This window comes from Ascidiella aspersa, chromosome 5, assembly GCF_963924565.1.
Source record: "Ascidiella aspersa chromosome 5, kaAscAspe10.2, whole genome shotgun sequence".
Taxonomy (NCBI): Eukaryota; Metazoa; Chordata; class Ascidiacea; order Phlebobranchia; family Ascidiidae; genus Ascidiella; species Ascidiella aspersa.
In genome coordinates this window covers 26,572,459-26,592,541 of record NC_139451.1, presented here as the reverse complement: position 1 = coordinate 26,592,541, position 20,083 = coordinate 26,572,459, and the positions used below count along the sequence as shown (strand labels likewise).

Genomic DNA, 20,083 nt, shown 5'->3' with positions numbered 1-20,083 from the left:
TTGCATCACGTTTTCACAACCTGGGAAACTGCATACACCCGGCGCATTGACATCAATCAATCCCGAAAAACACGCGCTAATCGTTCCGTTCAGACGCAACGCTTAGTTATGTACGCGCTACTACAGTGACGGCAGGTGTAGCGGTTTCCCAAACTTCTCGAGTCACTGAGAACGAACGGAAGGAAGCCTATGAGCAGAAGGCAACGACAAGTCACGTTACATACGAGCCAGGTTATTGCTCTCTCGAATAGATGCGTGCTTTCTCCGTCCGAGAGCACCTAAGCTCACGTTGAGCACACGCACCGGAAAAAGACCTTCCTTTCGCAAAATAAGGGGCGGTAAAAATATAGCTGGCACGCGCCTCGCGACTCATCGTATAAGCTGTTTGCTCTCCGATATAAACAACACTAACTGTACGAGATATCTATCTGAAACCCTCGATATGCAATAATGTAATACAGTTATTATACTGATGAGTTTTTTTTTCTATTTTCGAGTGCACTTTTAATACTAATGCTATATCTGTCGGTCTGATCGCACGCTAATTTTGCAACGTTTCAGCAGTAAACTGCTTTCTTCAAGGCTAACACAGTCACTAAACAACGCAATAAAAATAGATATCCGTCGGTTATGCAATGCCGAAAGAGGGAGATTCCGCTCACACAACATTTGCGTTCGTATGACAAAAAAAAAACTCTCTCAACGACAGCGCTGCGCTATTTATTTTTTTCTGGCAAACGTGACGACCCGAAAACCGCCTAACATCACGTTAAATGGACGCCGGGCGCCTTTTCCTCCCCTAGACTGGACCGCGGCAAAACAAACCAGTTTAAAGGACACTCTACACGCTGCAGCATTCGCTTACTCAGGTTGTGCCGGGCTCCGAGTCAGACTGCGTCTTCTCTACCGTGTGCTGCCTTTTTCGTGCGCACAGAGCGTCTGCCTGCCTGCAAGCGTGCCCCCCGCCCCTCTTTCTGTCAACAGGCCGCAGAAAAAACGACACGCTAAAAAGCGGAAAGATATGTTTCGAAAGCATCCGTACGCACGTTCCTGTAAGGCTGGCTGCGCTCTCACAGGAGACGCGCCACAACATCTCGTTTGTCCTTCTCTCTCTCTCTTTTTCTCTCAACCCCCGGTACATCACACCTCTTGCTTTTTCCCCAAGTGCTGCCAACTTGGTTGTGGTTTCGCGCTTTCTTACTGGTATTTTGAGGAGTTTGAAAACGCAAACTTAAGTTTTTTTCTGCGTTTGTAAGAAGTGTTTATGCAGTGGTTGGTTAATGTATTGACCTTAAAGTATAAGTTTTATCGCAACAGTTAAATAAAACTCAAACGCAATTTTCTTAAAGGTTACGCAATTTACCCAAACCCAAAGGGTGCCGCAAATGCATGAAGCGTCAATAACCAAGCATGACGCTTAACGCATTCTTTAACAACGACTGGTGATCTCTTTTGAAAAAATATAATTTTAAAACGTTCAATTCCTTTACGAAAGTTAAACACCTCGTTTACGCCAATCAATGGAGTATACTTAAACTATACTGATCGCAAAAACACTATTACCCATTTGAAGCACGATCATACCAGGTAAAGTAATACCGTCCACGCACGATGCGAACGACTTATTTCTTGTAACACAACATGCCAGTTGCAACAGCTCCTTAAAGGCCCGACCTCTTTTCATCCCGCTCTTAATTTAAATGTACAATTTTTAAGCAAAACAAACGCCCACTTTTTCAAGTTTTCAAACTCCAGGCGGCACGTTAAATGAAAAAACTAGCCCTTCGAATTTTGGCCGGCCCTTTTTTCTCGGGAGAACTCAAACAAAGCCTATAGGTATCCATGTGACAGGGCAACGATAGCGCATCTGGGGAGAAGCGGCGGCCTTACTGCTCCTCGGCATGTGGGCGATGAGCGCGCGATGAGATCGGATTACTGCCGAGGCGAGAAAGCGGAAATCGAGTTGATCCATTACCTGTCGCCCGCAGTCATCACGCAAAACGCAGTCCCACTATTCCACCACAAATACTGCTACTTATCTGCTGCCTCTGCTGCGCGTAATTCTGCCCTGTGTGCTACTAGTTTTAAATTGTATGTATTATTTTTTGAAAAGATCGCTAAAAACTGAAGCAGGTTGCCGAAAACTGTTTTAACACTCTTATACTATATTTCGTGAAAAAAGTAATTTATGCCACAAATTTGCGTCGAATTACTTAAAAATATCAAATTGCCTGCTATATCAAATTTGCCAGGCACAAAGGGACTATCCGATAGAAAAATTTGAAAGTAAAAGCTACGCTGTATATTTTGACACCCAACGTCCAAGTTTTCAGTTTTTGTCGTTTATGTTAAACTTGTGTTGCTTTTGCTTGATAGGGGCATAGTACCTATTAACAATTGTGAATTCTGTTATTTCGTTAGCAATTTCACCATGAGGAATTAAGCCATATGTCCTTTATATGCGTATTACATTTTACCTCGACCGAAATTAGAAAAGCGGTCTGCACAGCACCGAAATCGCTTGCGTTAGTCGCGGGTTTACAAAAAAGACCCTTTCTTTCTCGCCATGCATCAAACTTTCCCCTCGGCTGTCAAAGTCTCGCGTTGCTGCATCTTGTCCTCCGTTTCCTCAACTGGCCTGAACCAAACGGAAACAACTCAGGCTCGCTCCCGTCGCCCAATTCTGTTTGCTGTCTGTTTCATCCCTGACAAAGCTTAACCCGCTTTCGCCAAAGACGAACACACTCCAGGCCAACTTGCGAGACGCCAAGGAAACGGCTTGCAACGGCATATGCCGACGCCAGGCGAGGGTAGGGAAACGTTTTTCGTGGTGCAAAAGTAGTTATTATTTCTTTGGTGATGTTTCTAAGCCTATTGTTGTATCGTACGATGCAGTCGGCGGAAATGCATTCATTTTACATTTGTCATGCTAACGGTATTAATTGGCTTTAAAGCCACACAGTTTTTCTTCCCATTTTATTTACTGCTGCAACAACTTGCATTCATCTACACAACTTTGTGGAAAATTATTCATTTCGCGCTAAAATGTCTTCTATTGGATCTTGCTACTGCATAAGCGCATTTTTCACAACACACTACTACAATCTATAACAACCAATGCAGTTGCCGCGCTCACAAAATGCAGCATTTACAAAGCTTCCTATAAGGGCTGGCATTTTTCGCGAATGTGATCAGTCGCAATACCCGGATCACGTAATAACTGAGTATCGGGCGCTTAATTCGCGCTCCAATGTATATTTGCAACCCTACAGCGATCACGTTAATTTGATGCCGCGTTGCTTTGGCAGGCGGGCACCGCCACTAATGCGTCTATATTTCGCGGGCGCCCATCGAAATTACAGCGTTTCGCGAGTATTTAGTCACACGGGCAGCAAGCCTGAATGCAAATGCCCAGAGTAAAGGCACGAAGCGAAGCCTAGGCCCCACCGTTTGCTCGGTACGCAGAAACAGAAATAACCGTCGCTTCCACGTTCGAAATGCTCCAAGACTGCTGCAAAAATATTGTTGTGCCAGAATCGCGTCAATGCTGTCAGTTAATCACGTAGCACGATTGGATAAGATTGAGGGAGTAATTTAACATTATTAACTTAAATTTGAACGCCATCTTGCTTAAAATATATCGTTAACGCCTTTCGTAATGGGACTTTTTCCATTGAGGAAAAACGCTTTAAATAAGAAAATGAGTGTCACAGTTGGAAATTGACCAACGACATGACATTGCTCAGTCAATAGTGAAGCGTCACATTGGTAAACAAAAACCTGGCAAACCGCCACAGTTACCAGAAATTATTTTCGAGATGTTTAATTAAGTGCGCTAATCGTTGACAATTCAAAGGAGAGGATATTGTGCATCCTCATCAAAGCCTTAACACCCAACGCAATAAGGGGTGGGTACGTTTTGCCATCCTATTGCGCGCAAAGGGTGGCCGTTGAACAACAGGGCGCTGTTTAATGCGTTTTAAGCGTATTGTGGCCTTATATGGCGGCCATTTCGCCACTAACACGTAATATTCGCACAGCTGGTTGACGTAATGCCACGCGACGGAAATCCAAAGTCGGGCGACGTTCTTTGATTTACTACGTGCATTTTGATATTTTGGCTGGGTGAGCTTGGTCAAAGTGTAGGGTTAAAAAGTAAATAAACAACTCGTTGTAATTGTGGAACCTATGCAATCTGACTGTATGACAAATATTTAGCTGGGTGAGCTTGGTCAAATGGTTAATTTAAGTGCAAGTTAAAATCGTCACGAAATTTTTGTTGTAAACCATTTTTGTTGTCATTGCTGGGAACTTTAAGCGATGGGGGTGCATAACATTACAAAAGGCTGTAAAAAACACTTCGAATCTAAAAGTAGGACGCCCGAAGCGCAAAACCTATCAGGTAATTTAAGTTAAAAAAATGTCTAATGGCGTTCAACTGAAAACATGAAGGTAATCGTTTGCTTCTGGAATGTAAAAATCTTAGAAATCTATGCAATCTGACTGCATGACAAACTTTATACGACCTTCCTATTTTAATAGCGCCTTTCTTCGTTACCAAGATCTGTTTAGGACAGGACTTTGAGCAATTCCTTTCGAGGTCCAAATTCGCCCTATTGGTTTAAGAAATAAAGGCCTTATTTCGATTGTATCATAGAAGAGCTTGATGGAATTTTCAGGATTGCAAATTTCATGACAATAACTCGCAATAGCCTCAAAGCGCGGTATCGAAGACTGTATAAGAAATACTGAATGACGCGGATGTGCTGCCCCCTGTGTTACCCCTGCGTATTGAAACTCTTTGTATTTTTTTCATACAACCTTTATAAGCCTTTGTGGGCTTATACTCGAACGAAAGGGCTACAACGGGTGATTATTCCGCAATACCTAACCCAACCCCTCGGCTATTTACTTTAAACTGTGAAGAAGGGTATAGGCATGAAATAACGTTACGATACAGCATCGTATTCACATAGGGGCGGCATTTAGCCACAGGTTGTCAACCTTTCTTGCCGCCACTGTTCGTGAATAATAATTGCTCGCCGCTTTAACATCATTTCAAGACAAGGCCCGCTCTCCTAATAAACATGATGTAATCTCTTGATTGCGTGCGATGGCTGGTGAATATTTAGTGCCTTTGCCATAGACGCTACGGTATTTAAACACTGTCACACACATTTATTTTATTTTTGCTTTCGAATTACAAAAATCATTTTTCTTCGCGATCGCGCAATAGTAAATTAAAGCTTCCGTTATTCAATTTTATTTACCTTAAAATTATTGCTAAATTTAGATAAAGTCATTTAAATAAAGCTTATGTTCAATCTCTTAATAATAAAAACTTTATTCGCAGCTTTAAAATCTTATAACCCTAACGTTTGTCAAGCTACATTTTTAATTTCACACAATAGTTCAAAACTACGCTGCTCGCAACGACCAGGGTTTTTATTTTAAATTACGCCATTTCTGTTAACTGAAAGAACTGCTCCTAAAGTTCTGGCTTATCATTTACTCCTAATAAACTAACATATATTCTTTTCGAAATTTCGCTTATAACTTATTAAAAACTTACTGCTGCCTAAACCGAGCGACAAAACAACTAAAACAAGCAAAACAAGCCTTGTTTACTCGTTTTGAAGCTAGACAAGCTTTCACGTGACGTCCCCGAATCGGAAAATTTCGAACGCGCAAAGCGTGTACATGTAAGTGCAATAAAAACGCACGTTCGCTGTGCATACGCAAGGCAGGTCTATTAATTTAACTAAGCCACAGACGCATGGTTTTGCATTCTGCATCTGACGCGCGCGGAAAACGGACACGTTTATTTTAGGTCAACCCTTTTGGTGCCACGTTTGAGGTTTAAGGTCAAATCTACGCACTTCATCAAATTGCTTGTTTGTTGCCTTCTGAAGCCAATCGCAAGAACGATTTAAAACTTTTGCAAATATTACGACTTACGGCTTTTCGTCTGACTGTGTTTTTAACATCACTAACCTGTTAATTTAGCCAAACATGCTACCCGCAGTTATCGATTTTCGGTTTACCACCTGATTTGAATTTTGGTTACGGTCGGGCAGGCCGTGCTGCTATATTATGTACAACTTTGGAAATATATTTAGATAGGGGTAAAAAATGACTGTTGCTTTGTAAATCCCGTTCGTAATAAATGTTTTTAACTAACGACTACCTAATTAAACAAGCGCTGAAGGCAAAACTCTTCTTTAAAATTTGTTATTTAATATTATTATCGAGTTTTAGCTTGCTCCAACACTGTCAGTTGTTCACATTTTCTCCATATCATATAAGATCTAAAAATGAACCATAAAGGTTTTAACGGATAGAAAGAAAAAACTTGTTTAAAAATCATTTTCGGTGTAACTCAAATAAAATTGCGATTATTCAACTTTGGTGAAGCTCAAAAACTCTTACAAATAAAATTGCGATATTTTAACTGGTTTGTGTGACTTTAACAAACAACAAAGCCTACTGCCGAACTCATTATTAACCCATCTTTCATTTAACCGAAAGCGCAATCAACCGACTTGGTCCAAGCAACACAAAACGCTGGCTTTTCGTCACACGTCGAACTGTCCTGACCTGACCCGTGATGCTTTCACCTTTCGCACCACACTGTTAGAACACGCGCGCACCGTTGCCGATGTGGTTCAACTGTGAAACTGCTTCTGGTCGCCTTCGAAAGATAAACTAGCGAACGGCGGGGAGAGGAAAAAATCGGCCGCCGAAAAAATGCCCCCCTGAACAGCGGGCGGTCCGGCCACGGCATTGTGGCGGCAGCCCGGCTGGACGACGTGTCGCCTTGGTTCGTCTAATCGTAATAACAAACGTAATGCATATATACTCTGGGTTGTAACTCGTGTCAGTCGAGGAATCTTTCGTTATCAAAAAACTGTAAGAAAGCCCGAAACTTTTCGCTTTTAAAAAAATTAAAAAAAAAATGGATTTCGTGGTTGGCAATTTCTGATTGGCTCAACCGAATCTTAGCACGTTGTAAAGAATTTCAAGTAAACCCGAATGTAAATATTCGCTGATGTGGAAATTCGTTGTACGACCGACCGGGTATGAAATTTACTACTGCTGGTGTGCAAAAAAGATTTTTTGAGGCACTTTATCGTAAAATAATCAAAAACAACAAAGTGACTTTGTGTTTGTGAATTGCAAAGAATGCGATGGTTAAAACTTTTGCACAATTCAAATTCCTTGCTATTTTTTTACTATTTTCTTGCCATTCCACAATCGCACAAAATTCCGAGCGATAAAGTTCTGTCGTGACTTCTACAATTTAAAGTGGCGCGAATCTATACAGCCAATATACACCATAGTAATGGCGATACACGTTTGCATCAACATATATGGAAAGAGACTCGATTAATATTATTCATAAAAACATCAAGTTTATACAAAAATTTCCCTTACGACATTTTTTGCTAGTATGACCTGCATAGTGCATCTGTACAAGCAGGCGATGTACCGCTACAACTCTCGATTATATAACTCTCCCAGTCGAAAAGGCAACGCTACAATTTTTTGAAAAACGATGAATATTTCTGGGTACACAATGCACGAATCTGTAATATAGGTTGAAAATAAATTTCAACAAAAAAGGTCGTGTAGATCGACAGCATTTTGATTAAGACGTTTCGATACGAAGTTGTATCATTAACTGAAGATGGTACAAGTTCGAATCGAAACGTCTTAATTATCAAGATGATGTCGACCTACTCTACCTTTTTGGCTTTGCAATTCATTATCTAGGAATATGTCTTTTTTGCTATGTTGAATTGAGGATGTAAGCTACAAACGATATCTATAATGTGTCAAGCATATTTCACATTTCTACATCCCTAAAAAGTTCGGTTTTCGCTAAACCGCAAAAGGCACCTCGGTGTAAAATCTAGGACAGGCAAAAACGCGCGCGCCCATTTTCCAGCTGCACGCTCGCTTGCCAGCGTGACATCCATCCATTCGTCACACACGCCGAAAAACATTTTCGCAAACTATCATCTATCCAGTCAGTCCGGATGTACAGACAGCCGCCGCCCTGCCGGCCTACAGTAACAATACGCAGCGGGCGTATGTGGGTTAAAACGCACTGAAAGCGAGCCCGAATCAGGTTCACAGCAACCCGGGGGACCTCAGTCGGTACCCGCTCACAAATGCCGCGGCCTGGGGTCGACGCTGGGACAGCAAATTTGCTTAACCTGCTGACTGCGTGGAAAAAACCAACCGCTGCAAGCGTAATGAAAGTGAACGGGCGCGGGAATAGGCCGAATGTTAACTGGTGTCCTTTAACAACGATTCGCTATTGTGAATTAACCGGAGCAGGTGCAACAGACGCGGAATAGACGATGATGTGTGACCTGATCCATATGGCCGTGTCACACAAATGATGTAGATCATTATTTTTGTATTTCAAATGTTCGTGTAAAAAGTGTGCAGCGAAAACGGCCCGTTTAGTCTGGTTATGCGATTTTAACGTAATTCGTATTAATGAAAGACTTGCATCACTGATCGACAGTTTGGGTGACTCCGCAATTGCTTTTCGGTGTACCAATGCGTTAATGCTATTTTGTGGACACCTAATGTGCAACTTAATGACTGAAAGCGGGTTTAAATGCGGACCAACAGTTAGTTGTACGTCAGTGTACGCGCAAAAATATAGGTGCCGTTTCGAAAAGTTGCAACAAAATTACTCGATTGCGCGTGGTGATTACGTAACAGGCCGCAATTAGTTCTTAAACTTTGATTTCCCGTCAGTTGCGTCGAATTCTCGTCCATGTCATACGCGTCAGCATAAACAAGCCACATTGCATACGGGTGCTAATAGCACTGACGTCGCTTTTTGCTATATCGCTGCTTATGGAGAAACGTGACGGCTGAGCACGTGTATTTGACGTTTACCGTACGCGCTTATCGGCAAAACGAACAGCCTTCGATAACTGGCTTCCACGGCACGTGAATAACCGGCTGTAGTAACTATAAGACCCGTATGCTATACATTTGGTAGCATGCGTTTAGATACAGTGTTGACCACGATCGCTGTTGTGTTTAAGGTGTAGAAATGCAGCCATCCTAGTTCATTCAGTTGTGCAATAAAAAATTCATCTCTCGCACTTACATTCAGATTCGTCGCAAAGTATATAAACATTGGAGACGCAAATCAAAATGAATCGTTGTAAATTAAATGAAATAGGTTTCTCTTAATGGTACTAATTTTAAAATTGTAGTTCATTTGTGACTCTGTCCAGTCATGTTTAAAATATTTGCGCTCACTAAAACATGCTTTCAATCAATGTAAAAATGTTTTAGTGGCAAACTGGTCACAAACCATACGTTTTGAAACAAAAGTGGTTATTTTCTGTAATTAAATTGCAGTCATTTCGAATTCGTCAAACGCAGTAAGGCGTTTTGAAGGCGAAGTCAATACGCCGGGCTGGAAACATGTTGCCTTCGTTGGCGGGACGTAAATTTATGTGAACTCGCAGGCAAAAAGGCCTAATGTGGAAAAGCGAAGGCCGCATTAACGTATCCACGCGTAAAAATCGCTGTAATACTTCAAAAACGCTGTCGGGGAGCGCTCAAAACAGACAGAACAAATCCGTCGCCGCAGCCACGCGTTTAAATCGAGAGCGAATCAGTTCGGAGCCCAGGGCACAGATCTACCTATTACCGCTAATGCGACGAAACGTTAAGACGCGGGGTGGGACATTTCTTTGACCCGTTATCACTCATCCCTGACACGAACATGTGTCAAGGTCGGCGGCGGGGTCGCCTAATAAAAAAACGCCACAGAAACAGCCACAGAGAAGGCTCGCCGAGCGTAAAATGGCCAGATCACGGTAATTTCGCCGCACCGCTCTCATGCCTTGATTGAATAGGCGTCGCGAAACCGTTTCGTTTCGAGTTTTTTTTTGTGTTGCGCGCGCGACTGGAAAAATATGATTTTCTCATGCGCCCGAAACGCACCGTGACCCCCCTGACCCATTAGGGGATGTTCGGGCACAATGGCCACGCTGGGTACGCGGGCCGGGCGGAAAATCGGTGCCGCGATAGACAATGGAGCGAGCGGCGGGACGAAATCCAAACGTTCCACGAAGCGTTTTGCATCCGTTAAGCGCCGCGTTGTGTAGTGAAAAACAAAAAGGCTACGGTATAGGAGGCCAGAGCATATGGAAGGCCGTTCAGCCTGCACCTCCTGTATACCACGTGGTAGCAGGATATCGCTGGTTTGTGCATTGGTTTAGAGGCGCTATGTTCTTCTTTACCAATTCAATGTCGTTGAGCTTGGGAAAATGTGCGTGCAATGCTCATATGGAGACCTAGGCATGTGGAAAGCGATATTTTTGGCATTGCTGTTATCCCAATTAGGGTTTAAGCTCTAATGCGTGAATTGGGTAAAACGATTGGGAGTTATTATGTCGTGAAAGATAATGTCCATGTTTTTATGCGTTCAATTGACGTGAATTTTGCTCCACATATAGCTCTGTTGTCGTTTCTTTAAAGTTAATCGATTTCACTCACAAATCAATAAAAGTCTCCGCCAGAGTAACACATTGCTCAGTAGTGCGTTAATTTGAAAGTGCCCCAAATAATACTTCATGTTTGACATACAACTATACACTTATCTATTCCGTGGTTGATAATTACCTATGAACCGAGAGATCAATTTTTAATAGAACCAATTCGAAAGTTACGGTAAATTGATGTAACTGTGCCATTTTAGTAAATGGTAAGTTAAAAATACTCGATTGTTTAGATTTTAGAATATGCCTGTACACTTTACCTCTTCGGCGAAATACTATTTGTTACAATTTCTGCTTAACACGCAAAATTACTTCAGGATAAGATATGTTTTTCTAAATATAAAATAAAAACATTTATTTCCTTTACGCGTAAAAAACTCTTTATATTTTTTATTCACGCCAAGATTTTTTTTAAATAAGAAGCAAAATTCAATAAACTTTAGTATGCCCGTGAAATGGCTTTTATACAAAACAATAACATTTTCCTAAAAAAATAGTGTGATTTAAAAACATGAGTTTAAAATGATTTAGTGTGATGTAAAAATGAGTAGTGTAACAGATTTAGTGTGATTTGTCGCATGCGAACAAAAACATCGCGACGACGGGGAAAGTTAAATCTCGATACAGGTAAATGGCGGCGAGACAGCCAGGTACGCACGAGACGCCGCCAGGGCGTTTGGAAAATGGCTGACCGCCTGTGCGCTCGAGACGCCATGTCTACCTGAAACTGGGCCGCAAGGCCAAAGGCCAAGGACCGGAAGGCTTTGGACGGTTTATGGTTTGGCCACAATAGCCGATTTACCTGGTCGGGCCAAATGAAGGCCGTAACCGTTTTATGCCCACAGAGCTATAGGCCGTTTATATCGTTTGCGTAACTTAATAGCAAATCCGCAGTTAGGTGTTTGACCAGGCGTTGTAACTTGGATTTTGTTGGAAATCACTAGGCTAAAATTGAAAAAAATGAATAAAGATGTATTCGAAACGTTCAAAATAAAAACTACTGCTGTGTGGGCTTTGGTATTCTTACTAGGCTAAAACAGTTTTAGTTTTATTCGTGTTTTTCGATTTACGTTAGATCGTGTTTTTCAAGATGTATATTGTGTGTTGCGACGTTTTTTAACCGCTACATTGTGCAAATATTTTCTGAAGGGTATCTTGATTTGCCTTGAATTACTTACACCGCTCAGCGATGAGAAAGTTACACCACGAAAGTCGTATTCTCAATCTTGTGACATATCACAGAACCGTAAATAGTTCCTTCGGCATTAATACGAATGCCAAACCTATCGGGCGAATTCAAACATCACCACAAACACGTGTCTCTTCAGAGCGGTAACGTCACGCGTATGGGCAATTTCATTAGGTGAATGCAAATGGACGCGAAATCGCATGACAATTCGTCCGTCGACAGAAACCTACGCCTGTCGTGGCTTGTTAGGCCGTAAAGGTGCCGCCGCTTTGGCCTTGGCCAGGAAACTGGTGACAGCAGTCTTGCAACGCGGGTAATCACACGATTTTCCTCGCTAAACAGAAGTGATCCCGCAAATGTATGCAGCGCTTAAAATGCTTCAGGTCGCGTTGTTTATCGTTTTACCGCGCGATGCACTTGAAAGCGGTAGTTTTATTTATTTTTATTGAACGTTTTGTTAGGATCTAAAATTGACGATATTTCAGGGAAGGATTGTAGCTCGACCACTGCGATTGCCAGTTAAAATAAATTCCCGAGTTTGCAAAACGTTGTTTTATTAGTGAAAACGGTTTTATAGTAAACGCTATTTTTTAATTTCAAGTTTTGTTGTTTATTTTTTTATTTTAGCTTTTTACACCGATATCGACACTTCAGATAAAAGAGAAAAATGTTGAAAAATTTCTAACGCTTTTACAATTTGTTTTCCTTCGTTATTGAGAAACGGCTTCTAGTTAGCTGCTATTGCCGAGGGTGCGACAGGTTCACACCAATTCATTAGGCTGACAAATTCCTAGAGGCCACTTCGCACATATGACGACACAAGTCGGTCGGAATTTCGATGCGTCGGTGAAAAGCGGACAAACACCCGGGTGGGGGGCGTCGGGTTAGGGGGAGGGTGGTACAAGTCTCACTGAGCAAATCCGCAAATCGCCGCGTAAGCACGGGCGTTAGCGGATAAACGCCGGCTAACGAGCCTAATCCCGTTGCAGTTTCCAGTACAGAAAACAACACAACGCCGCACGGAATTTCCCAAGCCGATTAGCTTGGGAATCGTGCATATCGATGCCTATAGCGCGCAAGCAGGGGTTAGTCGTCCGAAAGCGAGACAATGTACCTCACAATTGGCTGATCCACCTTGCCCGATCCGCTACGTCCGCCTTACCATCGCAGCAGCAGAAAGGTATTGAGGGGACGCCGAAGAGCGAAACGAATCGTGATACGGAAGCGCAGTGCGTTCCCATATCGCCGCGATTCGCTCCACGGCTAATTGCGGATCGCTCTGCGGGCCTCCCGTCGATTTATGGCCGTCGCCGAACGCCCCAGAGCCCGATGCCCCGCCGCGCTAGCCCAGAAACGATCCGACAACGGTATTTACACCGCCGCTCTCACAAAGGAGCCGCGTCACCGATCGCCCGGCAAGTACGCGACGTAACAAAGGCAAAGATATATATATTCTGCTTGCCCCTGTTGTTCTGCCTTGACCTGACCCGCGCCACGGGCTTTATGTTGTTTTTTGTAAAGGGATCACCGCGACTGCCATAAACAGGGAAAGTGGGGCTTGAGTGAATAGCGGCAATGGTAGCGCCCGCTTTGGCTTTGGACTACTTTTTAAACACTTAAATGGCATTAATGAGCCTGTACTACTTTTGGGTCAATTTTTATAGACAATTAAAGAAAATGATGAATATTGGGAATACCCAAGTCGAACTAATAAAGATTAATTTAAATGTTTAGGTTCTCAAATCATATGGACAATCTTCAAATTGTTGTTAAAGCCAAATAGAAACTCAAAAAATAGAGACAGGTCAATATTTGTCGACCGATTTCTGTATTTTATCCCAAAAAGCCCAAAGTGCCTATAAGGTTTTAACAATATACGTATTTGCGGCTATATTGTCCATACTTATTTAGCTTTTAATAGTGTAGACCTTGAGCATAAAACCTTGTTGCAAGTACGGATAAAAGCAGTGCGATTTATAATAGTAACAGTTTTTTTAAGAGTTGATTTGCATTTTATGCAACTAAAAGTGTTTACAACAAGAAGGTATTTACAAATCTGTGTCACGGCACGTCAATGTATCACATTTCTGTCACGACAGGGCATCTATAGACCTATATAAAATATGCTTTCTCAAGCAGTCTACCTTACGCACGTGTCATGATAAGCAAAATTAGCCTTCTCGAGTCTAGACTGTCCGGTTCGCATAAGTCGTCGGTCATTCAAATCAGCCGATGGCTGTATTTCAAGTTTCCAAGGCCTTGTCTGACCCGAAGTCATGCAAAGCGGGGCATGCAAGTTTGAACCTTGCTGACGCCGCGCATAGCTTTGCTTTAAGACACCACGTTGCTTGACATATCGCTGATAACATGAGCAAACAATCTAATGACTTGATTACGCTGCGCATTCTAGTTTGTTTCTTGCCAGAGGCCGGAATTGCCAACACACGGACGGGGTGGTTTATTTTCCCCCCTTTGTCGCTATATTGTAATTGATTATGCTGATGAAAGTTGAACCGATCAGTACTCATGGTCACGTTTAGGGTTGAAGTTGACACAGACCACAGTTGTTTAATATCCACACTGTTTTTCGATTTGCTTTACGAAAAACTAATTTTTTTAATTTTTAGAATATATATATTTTTTTGTCGCTGCTTCGGAAATATCGCGTATACATTTATTCTATGCTTATTCTTTGTAGTTTTTTCACGGCGTGAACATAAAATAAACATTACTTACTTACTTGTGATGTTCGCATGTTTTTCAAATAAATATCGACATGTTTTAAAGAACAATAACTTACTTCATGCCGCTCAATGCGGTATAATAAATAACACTTTAATACTTTATTGTGCAGGATAAATGAACTATTTTTTTTTGGAGGAAACTATGCCAAAATCAGTTAGAAGTTACTGGTTAATTAGCTTGAACAATTTTGTTTACATTTTGTATTAACTCACCCGGATTTGACTTTCAAGTCCATCACAGGAGAAAAAGTCGTTTCCTGAAAACATGATTTAGTAAACAAGAATGTAACTAAACGGCCGTTAGATGTGCCATTAAAATAAAAAAGATAAAAAAAAAAGGGCAGAAGTTAAACACGAAAGAGTGAGTCGCCCCTTATCAAATTCCAGATAAATTTTGCACAGTAAGTTTAAATCTCCGTCTATCAAAAAAGAAATATTCCTAACAATCTTACCAACCTGACAATTTATTTAATCAACTTGAAACACAATACACGTTTTTTTAGTGTTTCAATAAAATAATAAAGCCATTATATTCGATGAAGAATGATTTTATCGAATATAACAGATTTAAAGATTTTATTGAAATTGTTTAATTAATATACGCGATTTGCGTGCGTAATGGCTGCAAAGCACCTTCCCTAATATAAAGTTGGTAGCTTAAACGCTTCATCCACTTACATATGTCGGTCGTAGGAGGGACATGTCCCGCGTCACAGCTTCCAGATCATTCTTTTCAGGACTGGGAATTTTTCTGCATCGAAACGTATTAGTGGGGTATTAAGATTAGGTGTTATTGTAAATGTCAAAGATAAATATTTAAATTCGACATCTATTAGATTTTGTCTTTGTTTTTAATATTTTTACATTCAATAACAAAGCCATACCTTTTAATAAAATCGGCATATTTCTCTGTTTTTAGATGTTTTGTCAATAGTTCATGCCTTTATGGGTGTAACAATCGGAGAAAATATGGTTATTTTTGTTTTCGTTTTATCATTCAATTAAGTTGTTTCAATCTTATGGTTGAGGTTGTTACTCGAATCTATCTATAACTTTAGGAAATTGTACAAAAATGTCAAGAACAATTGTGATTTTTCATACCGATGTTATTTTAAATTTAAAAAATCAGTTTTTAAACCAAACATAAATAACATATATTAGATACCTTTGCAGTGTTAATAAAAATGATATTAACTATTCAGTACAGATAAACGTGTGTAACTTCCTCATTCTGTCGTTTATCACAACAGCCGAAAGGACACCTGATATATATTAATCAAAAATATCTCCTTTGGTAATTACATTTCTCTTCCACCGTTTTCAGACGAGCTATTGTTTGATTAATATTATACCTGGTGGCAACAGTTTAAATAACGTGATATATATTTTCCCTACCCGATTCGTCGATTCTCTTTGTTCAGTTCATTCATCACTTCAAGCTTCGGGCGGCTGCTTAGCCCTAAACATTAAGTTTTTATTGTTTAAATCTTTTTGAAGCAATATAGCCGCAAAAAGACTAGGTGGCATTAAACAAAACTCATAGGACGTAAATCGCAACTTGAAAACTGGTCAATAATCCTAATTATTTTTAAGTTGATAAACACTTCAGTTGTTGAATTTTAATTAGTATTAAACAGTTTACAAGTCGCCATTTCTGCCCTTTAGTTTTTGCTGTATGCCGCTAGTTTCAGTTGTTGCAAAATGTACGTATTTCTTTGCATAAAAGAAGACGCCGGCGTGGATTGTTTGAAAAGGCAGCTCAAACACCAGTAGAAACAGCTTGTTGGCACGATCGCTATTTTTGTCGAAAAGTGTTGTTTTTATGCATGTAAACAAATCGAACGTTAAGCAACAAATGCCTAATAACTTTTTTTAATAATTGTTAATTCGCACCAGTGCTTATGTGGCCCTCGCCCCTATGTATAATAAACGCCCAAAACATAACCCTCCCATTGAATTTAACCCTTCTACGTTCCTCAACAGAACAGCATTGGTTTAAAAAAATACGTGCTATGATCACCCGATATAAAATGAATTAAAACATATGGAAAGTAAGGTTGGCAATAGACAAGTTGACTCGTAAAACCAGCCCTGGCGAAATGTTTTAACTTCCTTTTTAAATTTAGAGTTTTTCCAAGTCATGTGGCAATTTGACATTGTGCTACCAATAGGGATAAAATGTTGAAATCGAATAAAAAATGTTGCTGTTACATTTTAGTATAATAACAAAGTTTGACGTCATTTTAGCCAGATTCCATATGCATATTAATAAATTGATGTCAAACATGTGTTATTATATTAAAATGTAACTGCAACATTTTATCCGTTTTCAAAATTTTATCCGTGTTCGTTGCACATTACTAAATTGCCAACTGACTTTAAAAACATAACATTTGAAAAGGGAGTGTAAAAATTTCACCAGTGCTGGTTGAAACAAGCCAACTTGTGGAATGCCAACCTTACTTCCCATGTGTTTTAATTCAGTTTTCAATCATGTGATCATATGACGTATTGTTTTTAATTCACCGTATGCTATTCCACCTTTACAACTAAGAGTTTGCGTTCTAATTGCGCACGTCGAACACCCTACTAAAAGCCGACCTTTTAATGATGGTGATAAAAACACAAAGCGGAAATTAAAGTTACAAAAAAACATAACCAACTATTGTAGAAATCATGAACAAAAACTCAGCATCCACAGATAACAACAGGCACACGACTCACCTTCGCGGTTCATAAACTGGAGCTGTCCGTTGGCGAACGCACCTTGCTTGCTATCTCCGTTCTTACTGTTACCTATGCCGGCCGCGCTCATAATATTGCCAGCGCTGCTGCCGTGAGGTCGCTTCGTGGAAAGTGTAATGGATGTTGACGGGGCCGCTGTTCCCTTTGGCTCCCCGGATGCAGCCCTATAGTAATTGGAGCTCGCGTGTCCGCCGCTCCACAGCCCAGGTAACTGCAGGGCCTGGCCGCCGCCACGTCCTGTGCTCACAGCCGCTGCCAGCAGATCCTCTACCTTGCTGGTGATGAATTCGATTTCGAGCCTGCTCTTGCCTTCGTTGTGCGTTCGCCCATCTCTTCTCGAACTTTCGTCGTCGTTTTTGCTATTTGCCCCGTTGCTGTAGTTGCTGCACCAGGTGGTGTCCGGTCGCCATATGTGCTCCTTCGTCACCGGTGCAACTGTGCTGGAAGCTATCGTCTCCATCGTTTTCTTAAAGTTCAGTTGCTGCTCGTTCATTTCGTTCTGTTCGTTGCTAGCCCTGTTAGAAAAGAGCAATTGTTAGTTTAGCACGTCAAGGGTATCTATATACATTACTCGGCGATTTGAGCACCTTGCTAGAGTTATGTCTAATCCATTAGAATATTTACGCACTTCAACACCTCATTTCTAACTCATGTATATTCTTACAATCACTCCAACTTAGGTAAATGATTCTCAAACTGAATGCCGCGGCACACCAGTGTAATTCGAGAGATTATTCGGAATAACCTAAAAAATAATCAAGTGGACAAGCGCACCAGACTAAATTAACGCTATTTATTAGATTACTGAAAGATTATTGCCTTGCTGTGTTGGAAGGCTATATTTCAAATGAAAATTATAGCAGATCGGCGTGATTTTGTTAGTGCGCCGCAATCAAAGAGAATCACAGCCTTGCTATATAATACGCTTTTGAGCAACCCTACCTTAGCTATAAACTAAGCTTTTGAGAAACACTACCTTAGCTTTTACAGTTATATATTTGGAACGCTTTTCCTTCCGAAAATGTCCTCTTAAATTTGAATTTATCACGTCATTTTTTGATTTCGTTAGCATTCGTCTACCTAAAACCTTCTGATTCTTATAGCGAATCCAATGATTCTGTGCCATATGCTCGCCCGGGAGACTCGCGATATACAAAGGCTGTGCCTTCAATAAAGCTAACAGTATAGGGCCGGGTGGCGGGAATTGGCATGTCATCTATGCAAAGGCCCTGGCATTTCGTACACGCGATACAATGGTAGATGCATGTCGTCGCCGACCGAGTAACTCTACACCTGAACGGCCGACCCAACAGTGGGTTTCCTGGCGACAGGCAGCATTTCAATGGAATAGAAGCGAAGGCGCGAACGACGCACGACCACCGTCGGTTTGATGAACCGCTCGGTGTAAGCCCTGCTTAAGCAGAGCTCGGTTAAAGGTGACGGAGCGTCAGGTTACTCGCATGCAGCTTGAAAATTACGCGCGGTGTGGTCGAGTGCCCACTGCTGCCGCTCTTTTGGCAATTTTCTGTTGGTGTAGCTTAGATGTTGATAAGAGCGGAGCCAAATTTGGTATGATCAAAAAATGGTTCAAATTGAACGCTCAAAGTTATTTGGCCAAAGTTTTTTAAGCGGTAAAAGTCACTGCTGCCCTTTTTGGCAATTTTATTTTTGTGTAGGTTAGATGTTGATAATAGCGGAGCCGATAGATTTTTGGTATGATCAAAAAATAGTTTCAATTGAACGCTCAAAGTTATTTGGCCAAAGTTTTTTAAGCGGTAAAAGTCACTGCTGCCCTTTTTGGCAAATTTTGTTGGTGTAGGTTAGATGTTGATAATAGCGGAGCCGATAGAAAGTATTATTGGCACTTTCCTGATACTGGTTTGCATAGGTGCCCAACCCCTTTTCTAAACAGTCACAATATTCAGTTTTACCCAGTGGTGAGAGGTAACCGGAACGGTCCGGTAAATCATATATTATCAGTTATTCCGACATATCCTTGAGCGTTAGGTTTCGGCGATTGGACCCGATTGTGTCCTTGAAAATAAGAGGTGGTTGAGATGCATAGAAAAGTGTTGAGCGATACTTGTTACGCTAACCTTGCCTGCTCTACCAGCATTGTTGTGGACAAGTCGTTTTGAAATGGCGTAAGTCCCAGTCAAATTATATTTGCAAAATAACGAAAAAGCATCATCTAGGAAAAATGTTTGACGTACAAGGATTAAGGGCACAAGGATTTAATTGATTTTATCTAATATATATATATAATGAAACACTAAAGTCAAGGTCACACCATTTGCATTTGTGACGTCAAGTCAACTAAATTTTCATGTTTAATTTACTCTAGTTAAGGCAAATCAATTTGTCCAAAATATCTAGTTTTAAGTAATTTCGAAAGAGAAAAGACCAAGTTAAATCAGAGAAGTTTGAACAAACTAAATGAATAAAGAAGAAGCCATTTATTAAAGGTTGACCTAAAAACTGCGCTCACTTCCAGCCATTGACTTAAGTCATTACAATCATGAGTACACGTGATCGTGATATTGGTTTATGGCGAACGTTATCACTGGCCATTGCGTTGCCACGTCAGCCCTTGTTGTTTTTTCCGAGAAGTCGTGGCAAAGTTTTGCAGCTCGTGCGCTTATTGCAACGTTGCTGTTGAACCGATTTGCACCATCAAGGCCCAAGTCGAAAGCTACAAAATTATGTATTTAATTCATTTGGTTTCTGCCGAATTTGCAAACGCAATGCAAGTTTTACCATCCGAGGGTTCATTTACAACTATTAGGAAAATAAATGCTTTCGAGCAATGCTTTCCAGACTTGTTTGAGTTGACTAGTAATAAAAAATGAAGTTTCCTTCAAATA

General features: G+C 41.0%; 1 protein-coding gene across 1 annotated transcript in view; it reads right to left on the bottom strand.

Moving 5' to 3' along the window:
• The window catches only part of LOC146145675 (uncharacterized), a 60,905-nt gene that overhangs the window by 11,321 nt on the left and 29,501 nt on the right, over positions 1-20,083 (bottom strand). Inside the window, exons 8-11 of the mRNA XM_083390648.1 lie at positions 17,199-17,734; positions 15,870-15,933; positions 15,153-15,225; positions 14,688-14,731 (exon numbers count right to left, since the gene is read on the bottom strand). Coding sequence (XP_083246774.1) covers positions 14,688-14,731; positions 15,153-15,225; positions 15,870-15,933; positions 17,199-17,734 — 717 coding nt within the window. The remainder of the gene's footprint in view (positions 1-14,687; positions 14,732-15,152; positions 15,226-15,869; positions 15,934-17,198; positions 17,735-20,083) is intronic.